Source organism: Heteronotia binoei, chromosome 2 (assembly GCF_032191835.1).
Source record: "Heteronotia binoei isolate CCM8104 ecotype False Entrance Well chromosome 2, APGP_CSIRO_Hbin_v1, whole genome shotgun sequence".
NCBI lineage: Eukaryota > Metazoa > Chordata > Lepidosauria > Squamata > Gekkonidae > Heteronotia > Heteronotia binoei.
The window spans coordinates 191788113-191809164 of NC_083224.1; the positions used below are offsets into that span (position 1 = coordinate 191788113).

At 51.6% G+C, this 21052-nt stretch overlaps 1 protein-coding gene across 1 annotated transcript in view; it reads right to left on the reverse strand.

Moving 5' to 3' along the window:
* Window positions 1–2534: 2534 nt before the first annotated feature.
* LONP1 (lon peptidase 1, mitochondrial) overlaps window positions 2535–21052 on the reverse strand; it is a 38719-nt gene continuing 20201 nt past the window's right edge. The window contains exons 8-18 of the mRNA XM_060232749.1: window positions 19286–19506; window positions 17393–17531; window positions 14343–14521; window positions 12636–12723; window positions 12393–12515; window positions 12037–12153; window positions 8789–8929; window positions 8526–8691; window positions 6999–7207; window positions 6069–6233; window positions 2535–2917 (exon numbers count right to left, since the gene is read on the reverse strand). Coding sequence (XP_060088732.1) covers window positions 2753–2917; window positions 6069–6233; window positions 6999–7207; window positions 8526–8691; window positions 8789–8929; window positions 12037–12153; window positions 12393–12515; window positions 12636–12723; window positions 14343–14521; window positions 17393–17531; window positions 19286–19506 — 1713 coding nt within the window. The 3' untranslated portion in view covers window positions 2535–2752. The remainder of the gene's footprint in view (window positions 2918–6068; window positions 6234–6998; window positions 7208–8525; window positions 8692–8788; window positions 8930–12036; window positions 12154–12392; window positions 12516–12635; window positions 12724–14342; window positions 14522–17392; window positions 17532–19285; window positions 19507–21052) is intronic.

A 21052-nucleotide genomic window follows, 5' to 3' on the forward strand; every position in this document is an offset into this window, starting at 1 on the left:
GATGTCTTGTGTCCCGGGCTGGGGTTTGGCTTTCAGTTTGAGCCAGTTTGGTGTAGTGGTTAAGTGTGCAGACTCTTATCTGGGAGAACCGGGTTTGATTCCCCACTCCTCCACTTGCACCTGCTGGAATGGCCTTGGGTCAGCCATAGCTCTGGCAGAGGTTGTCCTTGAAAGGGCAGCTGCTGTGAGAGCCCTCTCCAGCCCCACCCACATCACAGAGTGTCTGTTGTGGGGGAGGAAGATAAAGGAGATTGTGAACCACTCTGAGACTCTTCGGAGTGGAGGGCGGGATATAAATCCAATATCTTCATCTACCTCACAGGGTGTCTGTTGTGGGGGAGGAAGGGAAAGGAGATTGTGAGCCGCTCTGAGACTCTTCGGAGTGGAGGGCGGGATATAAATCCAATATCATCATCTTCTTTCAAGAAGCCCCTTTGGTTGAGCACCTCAAGGGTGAGCCTTGGCTGTTACCTTTGTGAGGACAAAGGGGAAAAGGAAAGCGTCCTTTGTACAGCCAGGGGTGGGAAGAGCAACAGTATGAGGTTCTTAGCCAGGCCTCAGCTTACTATGGATATACCTTAAGCATTTTGTAAAACAAATCCAGAGCAGGAAACCAGCAGAAAAGCAGTTAGGCCTTTGTGCTGATCGAGCAGTAACAAGATTGCTAAAGGAAGATGGGGAGCTGGCTGAGAAATGACATAATTTCACTGCATCTTTGTCCACTTTGGCGCACATTCCCATGCCCCACAGCGTGGGAGTCGGAAGAATTGAGTCAAATCAAAGTGAGAAGACATTTCGAGATCTCTTAGGAAAATTAAAAACCAATTTTAAGTCCTTCGCAATTGAAACTGAAATTTGAGGTTGTTGATCTGCTAATCCGTACATGAAACTTGTGATTAAAATCAGCTACTGTGCCACCTTGTCTATGAGGAAAGAGGTGGGTGAGCGACCAGTGGAAAGCTTCATTAAGTTACGCATGGGATAGTGGTCAGAACTTTTCCAAAAAGCCAGAACTTGAGGGCACCCAATGAAGTTGACAGGCAGTCGATTCAGAGTAGATACATGGCGTATTCCCTACCGGAGGATCTAGTGATAGCCAGACAGACCACCTTAAGAAAGGGTATTAGACTGGCTGATGGAGGACAGGTGTGTTAGTGGCTTGGCCTGGCCTTTCCCTCCCCCATGCCTGCTGCTTTTCTCTCTTGCCAGCAGATGCTCCAGGAGGCAGCAGCTTACAAAGGAAAAGGAGGAAGGTCAGATAAAAGTGGGGCAGTTCCACTGCACCAGGAGTTCCACTTTCTTCCCAGATGAGAAACTTCTCCTTTGCAGCAAAGGAGGGCTCTAACAGAAGATCTCCACAGGACCCAATCTGCTAAAAGGGGCGGTGGCTCAGCGGCAGAGCATCTGCTTGGGAAGCAGAAGGTCCCAGGTTCGATCCCTGGCATCTCCAACTAAAAAGGGTCCAGGCAATTGGAGATGGAGGGACGGTGGCTCAGTGGTAGAGCATCTGCTTGGTAAGCAGAAGGTCCCAGGTTCAATCCCTGGCATCTCCAACTAAAAAGGGTCCAGGCAATTGGAGATGGAGGGACGATGGCTCAGTGGCAGAGCATCTGCTTGGTAAGCAGAAGGTCCCAGGTTCAATCCTCAGCATCTCCAACTCAAAAGGGTCCAGGCAAACAGGTGTGAAAAACCTCAGCTGAGACCCTGGAGAGCTGCTGCCAGTCTGAGTAGACAATACTGATGGACCGAGGGTCTGATTCAGCAGAAGGCAGTTTCATATTTTCATATCCCATGGGAAGGAGCTCTAGTTTCAGGAGAAAGTAATTCCACCACCACCCCATTTTAAATGCCCAAATCAGAACAGCGCCAGGAAAAAACAGCAGTGAGCGCACACACACACCCCGCTGGGGGCATTCACAGACCACTGGATGAGACACACACACACTTGCCAGGGCCAGCTACTTACTCCTCTTAGAAATGCCCAGGAGTTCATATTAAAATTAAATAACCCATTCAAGTGCTTTTGTGAACCCCCCGTTGAAGAAGATTATATTGGATTTATATCCTGCCCTATACTCTCTTAGAGTGGTCACAATCTTTACCTGCCCCCCAAAACAGACAACCTGGGGGGGGGGGGGGCTGAGAGGGCTCTCCCAGAAGCTGCCTTTTCAAGGACAGCTCTGCGAGAGCTTTGGCTGAGCCAAGGCCATTCCAGCAGGTGCAAGGGGAGGAGTGGGGAATCAAACCCGGTTCTCCCAGATAAGAATCTGCACACTCAACCTCTACACCAAACAGACTCTCTGGCTTTACATTCCCTACAGGTTTAAACGGTCTGTCCTCGCAGCAGCCTGGTACTTCCGACTGCCTAGTCAGAACACTGCTTCAGGGGAAGGTCTTTCCTTCGTAACTTCCTGATGAATTTTCGAGAATGCTGGTGCTGCTGAGTGAACTGGCAGGAGGCTGTGGAAGCTGTGATACAACTCATTTCAAAGCAGTAAAGAGACCAAAAGCAGTAAAGAGACCCACTATCTCAGAATGTCAGAGTCCTGTTTTAATTAACATTTCATAATTGAAATAATTTGGTAGGGAAAAGCCTTCTTGGGGACGCTAGCGGACCAAGTCACACTCTGTGTGTGGGGAATTGCTACGCAGCAGCAGTCCCGCCATCCTCTCCGTCCAGCCCAAACTTCCCGGTGGTGCCGAAGGCAGGTCAGGCTGGGTCCTGTTCCAGAGCGGCTCCCGACTGCAGAGCTCACCCTCCGGCAGAAGCCAGCTCCGGGAAAACGATGCCAAAGATTTCGTTGTAGTGCTCCACAAAGTGCACTTCCAGTCCTTCCGTGATGAAGTCGGCAAGATCAGAGTAATCCTTCTTGTTTTCAGAGGGGAGAACCATGCAGGAGACGCCAGCTCTCTTCGCCTGGAAAGGAAAGGCAAGCTCTGGGTCACCTCCCCAGAGAAAGGGGATCCCACACCCTTCAGGGTAAAGGAGGGCTTCTGGTCACTGCTTCAAGGGCAGCTGTGGCCCTTCCTCAAAGCTCCCAGGGTGAGGGGGGGAGTTAGCTCATCATGTGTCCTTTCAAACTGGACTTCTTCACTCAGGGCTGGGGGAGATGGTCAGAAATTGCGTGGCCTGGCTCACTTATTGGAGCCACAAAAAGAGGGGAAGAGAAACTAAACCAACCAAGCAAAACCGCCAAAAGAAGTTTAGAATACCGAATTCAAACATTAAAAACATCAATAGTTATGGACAAGGGGGAAGGGCCAAGCCTGCTTAATGTAAGAGCCATATAGAATGAGCATCATGTTTGAGAGCTGCAAACAGAATATCAAATGTCTGAGAGCCACAAGGAAGGAAAAGAAGGAGGAAGAGGGGGAAAGCAAGCAACTTTAAATGCATTCTCTAAGCCACTGGCTAGCTCTTTTTGTGGAAGCACGTGGATCAATAGGCTGGCTTGGCGAAGTGATTTCAAAAAATGCCTTCTCGAAGCTGGCCAATAGGGAATCGGGGGGCTTCGAGGGCCCCACAATGTGTGAAAGAGACAGATGTGGCTCTGGAACTGCCGTTTGGCCACCTCCGTTACAGACAAAAGTACAGGTGTTTATTACAAAAACACATACAAACCATGTCGAGGCCCCAATGAAGCCTCATAAAATCAAAGTGACAAATGCACATAAAAGATCCATATATGGCCTGATGTGTTTTGGCCTATGGAGGCCTTCGGAGGTCAAAATACAACAAAGTCCCAGTTACACATAAATCAGTAATTAATATGGGACTCAAAATGGAATGCTCCAATATGGAAATGAATGATGTAATTTTGGAAGAGAGTAGCCCCCCCGACGAGTATTCTACTCTTTAATATTTGAATGGAACAGTATATAATGCAGTCATCAATATTCTATCACACATGGTCAGAAATCGCTATAATATTATCAATAATACACATGAAAATACATTCAAGAAAGTACATTCACAGCATACTCGCTAATACATAATCCACTCCCAAATCCACAGCAACACTGCTCTCCACAATACAATATCTTTTTCTCCCGGTTGCTACGTCATAATTGTCTCTGCTTATGCTACTCCTGGATATTAAAAATATCCATCAGGTAATCAAAACAAATGGTCTGGTTTTGATATCTTGGTCCACAGCTGAGTATTTCACATGGAGCAACATCCTCTTTAAATATTAATTGGAACACAGGAAAAGAAATTCTTCTAAAGCGGAAACCCAAGCCTCTTATTTATAACGAATACTCTTAACAGTATTTCTGTTATTATTTACAGAAGAAATTTGTTTGAAATACGCTTCTCCTTATAGCCAATTAATACTTAAAGAGGATTTGCTCCACGTGAGAGATTCAACTGCGGACCAAGATATCAAAACCGGACCGTTTGCATCGATTACCTGTCAGCTGATGGATATTTTTAATCTCGAAAGCGGAGACAATTATGATGCAGCTACCAGGAGAAGAAGATATTGTGTTATGGAGAGCAGGGTTGCTGTGGATTTGAGAGTGGATTATGTATTAGCGAGTATGCTGTGAAAGTTTTTTTCTTGAACGTATTTTCATGTGTATTGTTGATAATATTATAGTGATTTCTGACAGTGTGTGATAGAATATCGATGACTGAATTACATATTGTTCCATTCAAGTATTAGAGTGAGTATAATACTTGCTGGGGGTTACTCGTTTCATTTTGTTGCAGTTTAACCCCCCCACACACACACACACCCTATGTACTTTTGCTTACTAACAATTTTTGGAAGGCTGCAAATGTATCTGGCCTTTTATCAGCAGCAAATTATATGCAAAGCAAATAATAGATGAGTGATATATACTGAGGTTCCACTGCCCTCATAAGGAGATTTTACTCTTCAGACCTAAACAGGAAAGAGCATATTGGCAACACTGTTATTTGCTGCGTATGTAACTTGATGCTGACATAAGGCCAGATACGTTTGTGGCCTTCCAAAAATTGTGTCATTCATTTCCATATTGGAACGTTCCATTTTGGGCCTGATATTATTTATTGATTTATAAGTGTAACCGGAACTGTGTTGTATTTTGACCTCCGAAGAAGACCTCTGCAGGCCAAAACCCATTAGATTATATAGATGTATCTTTCATGTGCATTTGTTACTTCAATGGTTTTATGAGGCTTCATTAGGGCCCCTGTGAGGTTTTCGTACGTTTTTGTAAAAAACACACGTACTTTTGTCTATAACCAGGGGTGGAATTCTGGCAGGAGCTCCTTTGCATAGTAGGCCACACCCTCCTGATGTAGCCAATCCTCCAAGAGCTTACATGGCTCTTTTTTATAAGCTCTTGGAGGATTGGCTACATCAGAAGGGTGTGGCCTACTATGCAAAGGAGCTCCTGCTAGAATTCTGTCTGTAACTATTGAAGTTTTTACCTTTGGTCACTTGTCGGAACTGCCGGAACCCTCCCTTGGCTTGAAGGCTACAAGTGGGTGGCAAGATGCCTCTCTTTTCTTAGCAGAGAGATGGGGGTCGACTTCCCTCTCACATGTGACCAATGTTCCGTCTAAGCTGCAGAGTCATGTGAGCAAAAATTCTACTTTGTGAGTTGCTGGCATCAAAGTGGTGAGCTGCTGCACGAATTAGTGTGCTCTGGGGTCCTCCTTCCTGAGCTGAGACAAAAGGGTGTGAGCTGGAGGCTAAAAATCTGTGAGCTAGCTCACACTAACTCACCTGAGAGGGAGCACTGCATGTGACCTTTTATTGCAGGGGTGGCCAACGGTAGCTCTCCAGATGTTTTTTTTGCCTACAACTCCCATCAGCCCCAGCCAGTTGTAGGCAAAAAAACATCTGGAGAGCTACCGTTGGCCACCCCTGTTTTATTGCGATCTGTGGCTCGGCTGAATGCAGATTCATGATCTTTGAAAAACTTGGCCCAGTAATCTGGGTTAAGAGTGAAGTGCATTGCAGGATCAGACCAAAAGGCCCTTTGCCAGCATCTCAGTGGGCCAGAAAGGCCCCATCACCCACACCCTCAGGTCTCCCCGTCCCCCGAAGAGAAGGGCTGCGGCTCTGCCTTACCGCAATGGTCTTCTCCTTGATTCCCCCTACAGGGAGGATCTTCCCGGTCAGCGACACTTCCCCGGTCATGGCCACATTCTGCCTGGCGGGCCGGTTCATGGCCAAAGAGAGCAGGGCGGTGACTATTGTGCAGCCGGCGCTGGGTCCATCTTTGGGAGTGGCGCCCTGCCAGGAAGAGACAAGCAAGGGGTGGTGGTCAAGATCGCTATTTCTATGCTACAGATCAATACAGCTATTGAAATCCTATTTCCCTACTAACCCCAATAAAGTTCCTCTCTACTGTCCTTGCATTTCAAAAGCTTGCTCCCCCCCTCCCGTTTTCTAACCTTCCTACACTTTCCCACATTGGCTTCGTAATGTAGAGAATGTAGTTACTTTGGTGATAGAAACTAAGAGATGCCTCCCACCGTCACTAAACATTCAAATCACTTATCAAACCGAGTTGAATGTATGGGAACCAGGGGCGATGTAACCACTGTAGCAATTCACATGCATATGTTATGTCTTGAAGCTATCTTTCCTTGTGCCTTTGAAGTAATCCTTAAAACACTATGCTGTGTGAAACCTTGTATCACTCCCAAGGTATCCTACCTTGAAGCAATACCGAATTATCAATAAAATGAGTATTTGTATCAAAGCTCAACTCATCCATTTGAAATACCGATGCTTGACAGGTGGGCTGCAAATGGGCAGAACCTGGCAGGCATGAACCCAACGAGGAGGGCGAAGGAGTTCAGATGTTGCAAAGTATGAGCGTTATCACTAGAGGCACACCCCGCCTCACCCCCCCCAACAATGCTTTAGTGGACCTCCAAGGTCAGCGATCAGCCACCAAGCACTTCTCTCTACAGGCTCCACAGCCGCACTCCCAGTCAGGCACTCTCGCAAGCCATCTCTGTTCACACTGGTGCTTGGTGGAACCACACATACCTCCGGCACATGCAAATGGATATGGGAGGTCACCAGGAATTCATTGGCCGGCTCCTTTTGCATGAGGAAGGCCCGGGCAAAGGTGTAGGCGATCTTGGCGCTCTCCTTCATCACGTCTCCCAGCTGCCCCGTGATCTCCAAGGTGCCCTCCTTGCTCTCCTTCTCCCTCGGCCTTCGCAGGGACGTCTCGATAAACAAGGTGGAGCCTCCTGAGAAAGAAGAAGATGATGATATTGGATTTATATTCCGTCCTGAACTCTGAATCAGAGTCTCAGAGCAGCTCACAATCTCCTTTCCCATCCTCCCCCACAAGAGACACCCTGTGAGGCAGGTGGGGCTGAGAGAGCTCTCCCAGAAGCTGCCCTTTCAAGGACAGAGTCTCAGAGCGGCCTACAATTTCCTTTCCCTTCCTCCCCCACAACAGACACCCTGTGAGGTAGGTGGGGCTGAGACAGCTCTCCCAGAAGCTGCCCTTTCAAGGACAGAGTCTCAGAGCAGCTCACAATCTCCTTTCCCTTCCGCCCCCACAAGAGACACCCAGTGAGGCAGGTGGGGCTGAGAGAGCTCTCCCAGAAGCTGCCCTTTCAAGGACAGAGTCTCAGAGCAGCCTACAATCTCCTTTCCCTTCCTCCCCCACAACAGACACCCTGTGAGGTAGGTGGGGCTGAGAGAGCTCTTGCAGCAGCTGCCCCTTCAAGGACAACTCCTACGAGAGCTATGGCTGACCCAAGGCCATTCCAGCAGCTGCAAGTGGAGGAGTGGGGAATCAAACCCAGTTCTCCCAGATAAGAGAGCTCTGGCTGACCCAAGGCCATTCCAGCAGCTGCAACTGGAGAAGTGGGGGAACAAACCCGGTTCTCCCAGATAAGAGAGCTCTGGCTGACCCAAGGCCATTCCAGCAGCTGCAACTGAAGAAGTGGGGAATCAAACCCGGTTCTCCCAGATAAGAGAGCTCTGGCTGACCCAAGGCCATTCCAGGAGCTGCAAGGGGAGGAGTGGGGAATCAAACCCGGTTCTCCCAGATGAGAGTCCGTGCACTTGACCTCTACACCAATCTGGCTCTCAGAGGGCAGGATCCAAAGCTGGGGCGCAGCATCCAGCCTCTCCTTAGCTATAGGCCAATCCAGGCCAGGGGTCCCCATGAACCAGAAAGGAACTGGAAGTAGCAGCTGCTGGGCCAAGGGGCAGTTCAGCCCAAGAGCACCAGTTGTCCTCTTCCTCTTCCCACAGTCCTCTTTTACCTGCAGTGCCACCCCAACAGACACCCTGTGAGGTGGGTGGGGCTGAGATAGCTCTCTCCAAAAGCTGTGCTTTCAAGGACAGAGTCGCAGAGCGGCTCACAATCTTCTTCACCTTCCTCTCCCACAGCAGACACCCTGTGAGGTGAGTGGGGCTGAGAGAGCTCTCCCAGAAGCTGCCCTTTCAAGGACAACTCCTGCGAGAGCTCTGGCCGACCCAAGGCCATTTCCAGCAGCTGCGAGCGGGGGAATGCTAGGGGAGGCTCTGAGCCCTGGCCCCCCCACTCACCCATGGCCGTCCAGGCGAGGCCCATCACGACCCCAGGGGGGGTCACGTCGTACATCCGGTCCACGGTGAAGATGGGCTTCCCCACAAAGTCCTGCAGGTTCTCGGGTGTCACCTCCACCTTCTCCGCTTCCCCGCTGACGATCTTGTAGGCAGATTTCCGGAGAACCTGAGCGAGAAGGGCCAGTTACACGGCAGGAGGCGGCAAAGGGAACCGGACGGCTGGAAGGCCAGGGCGTCACTCCCCGCCCCCCCCTCCCCCGGACCTTCTCCACTTGCTTCTGCAGGTTGCGGACTCCGCTCTCCCGGCAGTACTGCTTGATGAGGACGGTCAGCACTTCAGGGGCGATGCTGGTCTTGGTCTCATCCAGCCCGCACAGGACCCGCGCCTGAGGGACCAAGTACCTCTGTAAAGGGGACAGAGAAGCAAGCCCTGGTGACTCTGCTCCTGGAGCACTCCCCTGGGCAGCTGTTGGCCACGCCCTCTTCCTTTACTGGAGACGGGGCAGCTAACCGTCCTGCCTGGGCAGCCTCCCTGCTCAGGTCCCCCCCAGCGGCAGACTAGTCCTCGCATCTTTGGGGGGAGGGACGGTGGCTCAGTGGTACAGCATCTGCTCGGTTAGGAGGTTCCAGGTTCAATCCCCAGCATCTCTAACTAAAAAGGCTCCAGGCAAATAGGCGTGAGACACCTCAGCTTGAGACCCTGGAGAGCCGCTGCCAGTCTGAGTAGACAAGACTGACTTTGAGGGACCCAGGAGGGTCTGATTCAGTAGAAGGCAGCTTCATGTGTTCATATATCTTCAAATCTTTTGGCAGTTTGGTGGAGTGCTTAAGTGTGCAGACTCTTGTCTAAGAGAACCGGGTATGAGTCCCCACTCCTCCGCTTGCACATGCTGGAATGGCCTTGGGTCAGCCAGAGCTCTGGCAGAGGTTGTCCTTGAAAGGGCAGCTGCTGGGAGAGCCCTCTCAGCCCCACCCGCCTCACAGGGTGTCTGTTGTGGGGGAGGAAGGGAAAGGAGATTGCAGGCTGCTGAGACTGTCCTTGAAAGGGCAGCTGCTGGGAGAGCCCTCTCGGCCCCACCCACCTCACAGAGTGTCTGTTGTGGGGGAGGAAGGGAAAGCAGATTGTAGGCCGCTCTGAGACTCTGTCCTTGAAAGGGCAGCTGCTGGGAGAGCCCTCTCAGCCCCACCCACCTCACAGGGTGTCTGTTGTGGGGGAGGAAGGGAAAGGAGATTGCAGGCTGCTGAGACTGTCCTTGAAAGGGCAGCTGCTGGGAGAGCCCTCTCGGCCCCACCCACCTCACAGAGTGTCTGCTGTGGGGGAGGAAGGGAAAGCAGATTGTAGGCCGCTCTGAGACTCTGTCCTTGAAAGGGCAGCTGCTGGGAGAGCCCTCTCAGCCCCACCCACCTCACAGAGTGTCTGTTGTGGGGGAGGAAGGGAAAAGAGATTGTAGGTCGCTCTGAGACTGTCCTTGAAAGGGCAGCTGCTGGGAGAGCCCTCTCAGCCCCACCCACCTCACAGGGTGTCTGTTGTGGGGGAGGAAGGGAAAGGAGATTGTAGGTCGCTCTGAGACTGTCCTTGAAAAGGCAGCTGCTGGGAGAGCCCTCTCAGCCCCACCCACCTCACAGGGTGTCTGTTGTGGGGGAGGAAGGGAAAGGAGATTTCAGGCCGCTCTGAGACTGTCCTTGAAAGGGCAGCTGCTGGGAGAGCCCTCTCAGCCCCACCCACCTCACAGGGTTTCTGTTGTGGGGGAGGAAGGGAAAGGAGATTGTAGGCTGCTCTGAGACTCTGTCCTTGAAAGGGCAGCTTCTGGGAGAGCCCTCTCAGCCCCACCGCCTCACAGGGTGTCTGTTGTGGGGGAGGAAGGGAAAGGAGATTGTAGGCCGCTCTGAGACTCTGTCCTTGAAAGGGCAGCTTCTGGGGAGAGCTCTCTCAGCCCCACCCACCTCACAGGGTGTCTGTTGTTGGGGCGGGGGGAGGGAAGAAAAGTAAAGTGAAGGAGATTTTAAATCCAGTTTGGTGTAGTGATGAAGTGTGAGGACTCTTATCTGGGAGAACCGGGTTTGATTCCTCACTCCTCCACTTGCAGCTGCTGGAATGGCCTTGGGTCAGCCATAGCTCTGGCAGAGCTGTCCTTGAAAATCCAGTTGCCAACTAAATTTCTCTATATGCTACGATGAGTGACTGAGAGCTGTACAAAGCCGGGGTAAGAAGCACTGGTTCCGATCTTAGCTGCAGCCAAGAAGAAGAATTACAGAAACATGAAGTCAGCCTAGGATTCATGTTGTTGCCTATTTTGTGAAAGAAATGCAGCTACTTTACAGAGCAACTTGGCAACATCCGCCCATCAGAGAAGAAAAGTTGGCAACAGGATTTCGTGCTGGGTACATAAATCATGGAGTGATGACTGCAGGACATGCTAACTGCAAGACTTTTTCACCAGCAATTTGTGTTCTTCAATTATACTGAGAGCATTGGTCCATCAAGGTTAGTCAGTATTGTATATACAGACAGGTAGCAGCTCTCCAGGGTGTCAGGCAGAGGTCTTTTAGATCACCCTCGTGCCTGGCTCTTAACACTGGAGCTGCCACCGGGGACTGGGTCTGCATGCCAAGCAGCTCTTTCCCGGAGTGAAAGGAGGCCTTGGGCAGGCAGCTTCTTCAGCAGCTGGGCCCCCTTCCGGCACTCCTCTCTGCCACGCATAAGAGAAGCCATGTTGGATCAGGCCAATGGCCCATTGAGTCCAACACTCTGTGTCACACAGTGGCCAAAAACCAAAGGTGCCATCAGGAAGTCCACCAATGGGGCCAGGACACTAGAAGCTTTCACATTGCCCCCCCAAAGCACCAAGAATACAGAGCATCACTGCCCCAGACATTAGGACATAAGCCACTGATGGACCTCTGCTGCATATTTTTATCCAATCCTCTCTTAAAGCTGGCTATGCTTGTAGCCGCCGCCACCTCCTGTGGCATTGAATTCCACATGTTAATCACCGTTTGGGTGAAGGACTTCCTTTCATCTGTTCTAACCCGACTGCTCAGCAATTTCATGGAATGCCCACATGAACACATGAGGCTGCCTTATACTGAATCAGATTCTCGGTCCATCAAAGTCAGTCTTGTCTACTCAAACTGGCAGTGGCTCTCCAGGGTCTCAAGCTGAGGTTTTTCACACCTATTTGCCTGGACCCTTTTTAGTTGGAGATGCCGGGGATTGAATCTGGGACCTTCTGCTTACCGAGCAGATGCTCTAACACTGAGCCACCTTCCCTCTCCACGAGTTCTTGTATTGTGAGAAAGGGAGAAAAGCACTTCTTTCTCTGCTTTCTCCATCTCATGCATAATCTTGTAAACCTCTATCATGTCACCCCACAGTCGACGTTTCTCCAAGCCGAAGAGCCCCAAGCGTTTCAACCTTTCTTCATAGGGAAAGTGTTCCGACCCTTTAATCCTTCTAGTTGGCCTTTTCTGCACTTTTCCCAATGCTATAATATCCTTTTTGATATCATACCTCTGCTATGGCCAGCTTCTCTTGGGCAACGTAGCCAGAGACGTTGATCATTTCCATCCTGTCCCGCAGGGGCTCTGGGATTGTTTCGGTCACGTTGGCGGTACAGATGAAGAGCACCTGGTGGTGGGAGGGTGCGTGTGAGAGAACAGCAGCCTAATCAGGCCCCACCCCCTGGAGCACCCCAAGGCTCAGTCTTCTGGCCCCATCAAGCCAGGCCAGTTGGCTCTCATTCTGGCCCACTGGACATCAAGCCCCGTCCTGGGTCTGGCCAGCAGCTGCTCCCAGAGAGAGACAACGAAGCACAAACAGGCAGCAGGAGCCCCCCCCGCCCCCGCCCGGAGAAGATGGCGCCACACCTTGGACAAATCCACAGGGACATCCAGGTAGTGATCCAAGAAGTTGGAGTTCTGCTCTGGATCCAGCAGCTCGAGAAGCGCCGAGGAGGGGTCTCCTTGGTAGCCTCGCCCAATTTTGTCCACCTGCAGCACAGAAGAAACAGCCCCCCCTCCCGGTCAGGCGGGAAACCACCCATGGAGCCCCCTGACTGCCAGTGGAAGCCGTGGGGGGGGAGGGGGGTTGGGACCTCGATGCGAAGTTACCTCATCGATTAAGATCAAGGGGTTTTCTGTTTTCGTCTTCTTCAGGCATTGAATGATCTTCCCCGGCATGGCACCGACATACGTCCTCCTGTGATGATGATGATGATATTGGATAGTTTCAGAGAAGTCACAATCTCCTTTACCTCCCCCCCCCCCGCCACACAACACAACAGACACCTGTGAGGTGGGTGGGGCTGAGAGAGCTCTCCCAGAAGCTGCCCTTCCAAGGACAGAGTCTCAGAGCGCCCTACAATCTCCTTTCCCTTCCTCCCCCACAACCAACATGCTGTGAGGTGGGTGGGGCTGAGAGAGCTCCCCCAGAAGCTGCCCTTCCAAGGACAGAGTCTCAGAGCGCCCTACAATCTCCTTTCCCTTCCTCCCCCACAACCAACATGCTGTGAGGTGGGTGGGGCTGAGAGAGCTCCCCCAGAAGCTGCCCTTTCAAGGACAGAGTCTCAGAGCGCCCTACAATCTCCTTTCCCTTCCTCCCCCACAACAGACACCCTGTGAGGTGGGTGGGGCTGAGAGAGCTCTCCCTGAAGCTGCCCTTTCAAGGACAGTCTCAGAGTGCCCTACAATCTCCTTTCCTCCCCCACAAGAGACACCCTGTGAGGTGGGTGGGGCTGAGAGGGCTCTCCCAGAAGCTGCCCTTTCAAGGACAGAGTCTCAGACCGCCCTACAATCTCCTTTCCCTTCCTCCCCCACAACAGACACCCTGTGGGGTGGGTGGGGCTGAGAGAGCTCTCCCAGAAGCTACCCTTTCAAGGACAGAGTCTCAGAGCGGCCTACGATCTCCTTTCCCTTCCTCCCCAACAACAGACACCCTGTTCGGTGGGTGGGGCTGAGAGAGCTCTCTCAGAAGCTGCCCTTTCAAGGACAGAGTCTCAGAGCGCCCTACAATCTCCTTTCCCTTCCTCCCCCACAACAGACACCCTGTGAGGTGGGTGGGGCTGAGAGGGCTCTCCCAGAAGCTGCCTCCCTTTCAAGGACAACCTCTGCCACAGCTAAGTGATCTTTTCTAAATGTTCCAAGACTGACTGTCCGAAGGTTTGTTCTAATCTAAAACTTTTCCAGGCGTAGACCTCAAAGCTGATGGGTTAGTAGTTACCCGGATCCTCCTTTTCCCCCTTCTTGAAGATGGGGACCACATTTGTGCCTGCCTCCAGTCTTCCAGTACCTCACCTGTTCTCCAAGAATTTTCAAAAATAACGGCCAGAGGCTCAGAAATTATATCCACAAGCTGTTATAGTAGCGCTGGATGCCCTATGTTTATGTACTACCCCTATGCTGATCCTAGGCTGCCACTCCCTTCCCTCATGTGTTCTGTTTTTGTCACGCTGAGCACCTTTTCCCTCACAAGAGAAGATTGAGGAAAAGAAGGAATCGAGCAGTTCTGCCCTCTCTTCATCACTTGCTACAATTTCACTTTCCTGTCCCCACAAGGGCCCTAACATGTCCTTGCTCTTTTTCTTACTTTGAACATAACTCTTTCTTCGGCTGTTGTTTTTCACATCGCTCGCCAAGCCTCAGCTCATACTGAGCTTTAGCCTTCCTAACATTCTCTCAACCGGCACCGATTGTTCGTTTCTATCCATCCTTGGTTATAAGGCCCCTCCTTCCGTCTCCTAAATGAGCCTTTTATATTTCTCAAGTCCTCAGAAAGCTGTTTCTGGAGCCACCTCGGCTTCTTGGATGCGAAACACACACCTGTGTCCTTTGATCTCAGCCACGTCGGTCATCCCCCCGACGCTGAAGCGGAAATATTCACGGTTCAGGGCCCGGGCGATGGAGCGGGCGATGCTGGTCTTGCCGACCCCCGGGGGCCCATAGAAGCAGAGGATCTTGCCTTGCGTCGAACCTCGGAGCTGGCTGACTGCTATGAATTCCTGCAAGGGACAGGCGTGTGGACTCTGAGACCCAGCCCTTGTGACAGCCACAGAAGAAGAAGATTTTGGATTTATATCCTGCCCTATACTCTGAATCTCAGAGTGGTCACAATCTCCTCTACCACCCCCCCCCACAACAAACACCCTGTGAGGTGGGTGAGGCTGAGAGAGCTCTCACAGCAGCTGCCCTTTCAAGGACCTCTGCCAGAGCTCTGGCTGACCCAACGCCATTCCAGCAGGTGCAAGTGGAGGACTGGGAACCAAACTCGGTTCTCTCAGATAAGAGTCCGCACACTTAACCATTGCACCAAACTAGCTCTCTATTAGAGCTAAGGCTGACCCAAGGCCATTCCAGCAGGTGCAAGTGGAGGAGTAGGGAATCAAACTCTGTTCTCTCAGGTAAGAGTCCGCACACTTCACCACTGCACCAAACTGGCTTTCTATTAGAGCTATGGCTGACCCAAGGCCATTCCAGCAGGTGCAAGTGGAGGAGTGGGGAATCAAACTCTGTTCTCTCAGGTAAGAGTCCGCGCATTTAACCACTACACCAAACTGGCTACACCAAACTGGCTCTGGATGGTGTGAAATGACACAGAGCTCTTACAGGAGGGCAACGCTAGCTCTTCCGCTGAGCAGATGCCCCGGATGCAGCCAGAAGCTACCAAGATCAGGCAGCTTTCAGGGGAGGCACAGAATCCCAAAGGCTGAGAGTTCCATCCCCGCCATCGACAGTCCCAGGACCCCAGGCTGCAGGGGCTGCCCAAGACGCAGGCCCATGCTCCACAAGAGCAGAGGTCCATCAGTGGCTATTAGCCACAGTGTGTACGCGTGTGTGTATATATATATATATATATATAAAATTTTTTGCCACTGTGTGACACAGAGTGTTGGACTAGATGGGCCATTGGCCTGATCTAACATGGCTTCTCTTATATTCTTAAGAGGCAGCTCTGGTGTGCAGCGCGAGTATCGGACCACTACACTGTGCCCCCCCACCTTCTCCCTCCAAGTTTCAGAAGGACTCTTCGGCTGCTCACACCTCTCTGCATTTCAGAACCCAATGTAAAAAAAACACACGCCCCCAAACCACAATGCTTCCAGTAGACACTGCGCAGCCACTGCAAAGAATAACCTTTTCTGTCTTCACCGTAGTCCAAGGTCTAAAGAGGTTTTAACGTGATAGCCTTTCTTGCCAGACTGTTTGCTGAATCTGCACATTCGGTGTCTACATTCAAATCTCACCTCAATCATAGGTCTGTAATCAGATATTGGGGGATGACATTCTTCTCCTATGTCCCTAAAAGATCTACTAACATCATTGTTGCTCAAGAGCTATGTTAATGAAACAGTGCCAGATTTGACCGATTTCAAGCATATGGAAGACTACGATGATGATGATGAATAAGGCCCGTTGTAAAGAAAAATACGTGCTCTATAAAGAGGCTCTGGGTGAGTGCCCTCCCCCCTTGTGGTCTTCCCATCCACCAAAGGAGGCTAGGTTATGTTTGATGTGAGCTAGGGCCTTCTTGGTGGAAGTGCCAGAATTGTGGAATGCTCTCCCAGAGGCCATAAGGGCCCTGCGGGATCTTTCCACCTTTCACAAACACTTGAAGCTGTCTTCTCCTGAGCCCAGCGGGGAGGGAGGGACAGGAAATGTGAGCTCTTTGGGGAAACACCCTGATGGGAACCTCGGTCCATTCAGCTCAATGATCACCATCTTCAAGTACTTGAAGGGCTGTCGTATAGAGGATGGTGCAGAATTGTTTTCTGTGGCCCCAGAAGGTAGGACCAGAACCAATGGGTTGAAATTAAATCAAAAGAGTTTCCAGCTCAACTTTAGGAAGAACTTCCTGAGCATTAGAGCGGTTCCTCAGTGGAACAGGCTTCCTCCTTGAGAGGTGGTGGGCTCTCCTTCCTTGAAGGAAGAACTTCCTAACCGTTAGAGCGGTTCCTCAGTAAAGAGGCTTCTTTGGGAGGTGGTGGGCTCTCCTTCCTTGGAAGTTTTTAAACAGAGGCTGGATGGCCATCTGACAGCAATGAGGATCCTGTGAATTTAGGGAGAGGTGTTTGTGAATTTCCTGCATTGTGCAGGGGTTTGGACTAGATGACCCTGGAGATCCCTTCCAATTCTAGGATTCCTGACACTTAGAGCAGTTCCTCAGTGGAACAGGCTTCCTCCTCGGGAGGTGGTGGGCTCTCCTTTCTTGGAGGTTTTGAAACAGGCTAGATGGCCATCTGACAGCAATGAAGATCCTGTGAATTTAGGGGGAGGTGTCTGTGAGTTTCCTGCATTGTGCAGGGGGTTGGACTAGATGACCCTGGAGGTCCCTTCCAACTCTGTGATCTGTTATTCTAACAGGCTTCCTCCTTGGCAGGTGGTGGGCTCTCCTCCCTCAGAGGTTTTCAAACAGGCTAGATGGCCATCTGACAGCAATGAGGATCCTGTGAATTTAGGGGAGGTGTTTGTGGGTTTCCTGCATGGTGCAGGGGGTTGGACTAGATGACCCTGGAGGTCCCTTCCCACTCTAGGATTCTATAATTCAATCAGGTCTCATCCGACTGGCAGCAGCTCTCCAGGTCTCACCCCGAGGAAAGGACTATCTGCCACCTGGAATAATTTGGGCCTCAGGCCTTCAGCACGTCAGCCACAGAGTCCCCAAGCCCTCTCTTGTTAGAGGCTCTTGCCCCAGTTTTTAAGAGAGAATGGCCCCTTCCATAGGCTGAAGGAAAAGAGACAGACGTTTCGCACAGCTCCTCTTTCAAGCCTTGGCTGACCTGTGTTGAAAGACTGGGAGCAACAGCTGTGGCTTTCCTGGCGAGAGGACTGCAGGGTTCTGGGGCTGCTCTAGGACCTGCCAGGCTGCTACTTACCAGGACTCGCTTCTTGACATCCTCCATGCCGTAATGGTCCTCCTCCAGGACGGCCTGCGCTCTGGCCAGCTCCAGGTTCTCCTCGCTGCACTTGCCCCAAGGGATGGAGGTCAGCCAGTCCAAGTAGTTGCGGGTAACACTGACGGAAGCACACAAAGCCAACCGAGAGCATCAGCAGGGTCCACGGGAAGTTCCCAGCTCCAGAGCAGCAGCAGAGAAAAGGTATGGAGCAGCCGAACCACTCATGGGAACAGCAGTGCCTCCTAAAACCCTGTGAGCAGCTCAGAAGAGCCCTGCTGGGTCAGACCAGGGAAGGTCCATCTAGTCCAGCCTCCTGTCTCACACAGTGGCCAATCAGTTCCTCTGGAGGGCCAACAACAGGGCAGAGAGGACGAGGTCTTCCCCTGAGAAGAACATCAGAAGAGACCTGCTGGGTCAGACCAGGGAGGGTCCATCTAGTCCAGCCTCCTGCCTCACACAGTGGCCACCAAGTTCCTCTGGAGGGCCAACAACAGGGCAGAGAGGCCGAGGCCTTCCTAAGAACATCAGAAGATCCCTCTGGGTCAGACCAGTAAGGGTCCATCTAGTCCAGCCTCCTGTCTCACACAGTGGCCACCCAGTTCCTCTGGAGGGCCAACAAAAGGGCAGAGAGGCTGAGGCCTTCATAAAAACATCAGAAGAGCCCCGCTGGATCAGACCAGTGAGGGTCCGTCCAGTCCAGCCTCCTGTCTCACACACTGGCCAACCAGTTCCTCTGGAGGGCCAACAACAGGGCAGAGAGGCCGAAGCCTTCATAAGAACATCAGAAGAGCCCTGCTGGATCAGACCAGGGAGGGTCCATCTAGTCCAGCATCCTGTCTCATACAGTGGCCAGCTGGTTCCTCTGGAGGTCCAACAACAGAGCAGAGAGGCCGAGGCCTTCATAAGAAATCAGAAGAGCCCTGCTGGGTCAGACCAGTGAGGGTCCATCCAGTCCAGCTTTCTGTCTCACACAGTGGCCAGCTGGCTCCTCTGGAGGGCCAGCAACAGGACAGAGAAGCTGAGGCCTTCCCCTTAGAAGAACATCAGAAGAGCCCTTCTGGATCAGACCAGTGAGGGTCCATCTAGCCCAGCATCCTGTCTCACACAGGGGCCAAGCAGATCGAGAGGAAGTCCAACAACAAGGCACAGATGCTGGGGCCTTCTCCTGATGTAGCCTCTGGAATGGGTATTCAGGGGCTGACTGCCTCTGAACATGGAGGTTCCCTTTAGTAGCCACTGATGGACCTCTTTGTCCTCCATCCGCCTCTGTACACAGAAATCCTACGAGGTTATCCTAGTGAAGGGGCATTGAGGCCTAACAGCAGCTTTGCTGGATCTGACCAGAGAATCCATCTAGCCCAGCAGCCGTCTTCCCCCAGTGACCAATCAGATGCCTCCAGGAAACTAACCAGCGGGGCTTGGGGGCTAAAATCTTGCCCTGTTTGCCCCTCACACCAGTACCTGGCCTAGAAAATGCTGCAACTTCCTGGGTGACTTTGGCCCAGTTCCTGATCCTCTCGCCTACCTCCAGGGCAGAGAACAGAAGAGAAGCCGTGTTGGATCAGGCCAATGGCCCATCCAGTCCAACACTCTGTGTCACACCTGGTGCCATCAGGAGGTCCACCAATGAGGCCAGGACACTAGAAGCCCCCCCCCCCCCCCAAGCACCAAGAATACAGAGCATCACTGCCCCAGTCAAGAGTTCCAACAATACGCTATAGTTAATAGCTACTGGTGGACCTCTTCTCCAGATGGTTATCCAATCCCCTTGTGAAGCTGGCTATGCTGGTCAATCAGCTCAAGAGGAAGAAGACTCTCTTCATGTGCTGTTCTGAGCTAGTGGGAGGGAAGGAGAGAGGGAGGGAGACTCACTTGAACTCCGAGGAGTGGTTGTCGAGAAGGCCCAGCTTGTTCAGCTCCTCGTCGATCACCTCCATGATGTGCTTGGGCACTACCAGCTCCTTCAGGCGCTCCCGGAACTTCTCCTCGATGGCGTCTTTGTCTTCCTTCTCCAGGCCAAGCTCCTTCTTGATGATCTTCAGCTGCTCTTGCAGGAGGTACTTGCGGTGGGTCTGCTTGATCTTCTCCTCCACCTGCGGAAGGGGCCAGAGCGGGGGGCTGGGCCACCTCTCCCAAAAGAGCCCCAGAAGCTCTGGCTCCGGTGGGCCTCCGTTCCCCACCTGCAACCCGCCCAAGACTCCAGGAGGGGCATCAAAAGGCACAGGACGGGGAGCCTCCAATCCATCCAGGGCATGGAAATCTCAGTCAGGCTGGCTCTGCTGAGCACCGCTTCCTCAAGGAGGCAGGCGTCCCACGTTCAAGGAAAGGGGCCGAGTCCTTTAGAAACCGGAATCATTTCCTCATTGCTATGGGTCTCATATAAAACTAACCGTTTTATTAGGGTTTGTAGAATCTTTCGGCTCAAGCGCCGTGTTCTACTGGAGAAAGTTTTCCTTCCAGACGTTTCGTTCTCGGCTGCGGAGAACATCCTCAGTGGCGTTGCAGCCGGAGCAGGCGCTCTGACCTTCTTGGCCGCTGTGCATTGAGACGGTCAGCCAAGAAGGTCAGAGCGCCTGCTCCGGCTGCAACGCCACTGAGGATGTTCTCCGCAGCCGAGAACGAAACGTCTGGAAGGAAAACCTTCGCCAGTAGAACACGGCACTTGAGCCCGAAAGATTCTACAAACCCTAATGATGTTACCAGCCGTGAAAACCTGGAATCTTTGATAACTGTTTTATTTTTAAAAGGCAACACAACTTGCCCATGACAGCTATTTCAAGGTTGTGTAGACACGGGGGTTTTGTGTTTGAGGTTGGATCAACAAAAATGCAACTGTACAAGGTCACAGAATAGGGCAAAGTACTGTTGAATGCCAGACTGCTTCGTTCTGTTTTTAATTCCTAGTACGGGGGAAAGTTAATGCTAGATGCTCAGATGCAGTCTAATAATTAAAAAGACAATACATATTATAGTTTCTGCTCACGACCCGAGTTCTATCCCAGCGAAAGCTGGATTCAGGTAGCCGGCCGAAGGCTGACTCAGCCTTCCATCCTTCCGAGGTTGGTAAAATGAGTCCCCAGCTTGCTGGGGGGGAAGCGTAGAGGACTGGGGAAGGCAATGGCAAACCACCCCGTAAAAAGCCTGCCGTGAAAACACTGTGAAAGCAACGTCACCCCAGAGTCGGAAACGACTGGTGCTTGCGCAGGAGACCTTTCCTTTCCTATAACGTTGTTATCCACCCTGAGCCCTTTCTGGGATAGGGCGGAATATAAATAGAATGAATGAATGAATGAATGAATGAATGAATGAATGAATGAATGAATGAATGAATGAATGAATGAATGAATGAATGAATGCAAAATATGGAACACACTGACACAGGACGTAGCAATGCCAATGACACAGATGGCTTTTGAGAGGGAACTAGGGAACGTTGGATCAAGCCAACGGCCCATCCAGTCGAACACTCTGTGTCACACAATGGCAAAAAAATTTATACATACACACACACTGTGGCTAATAGCCACTGATGGACCTGTGTTCCATATTTTTATCTAAACCCCTCTTGAAGGTGGCTATACTTTTGGCCGCCACCACCTCCTGTGGCAGTGAATTCCACATGTTAATCACCCTTTGGGT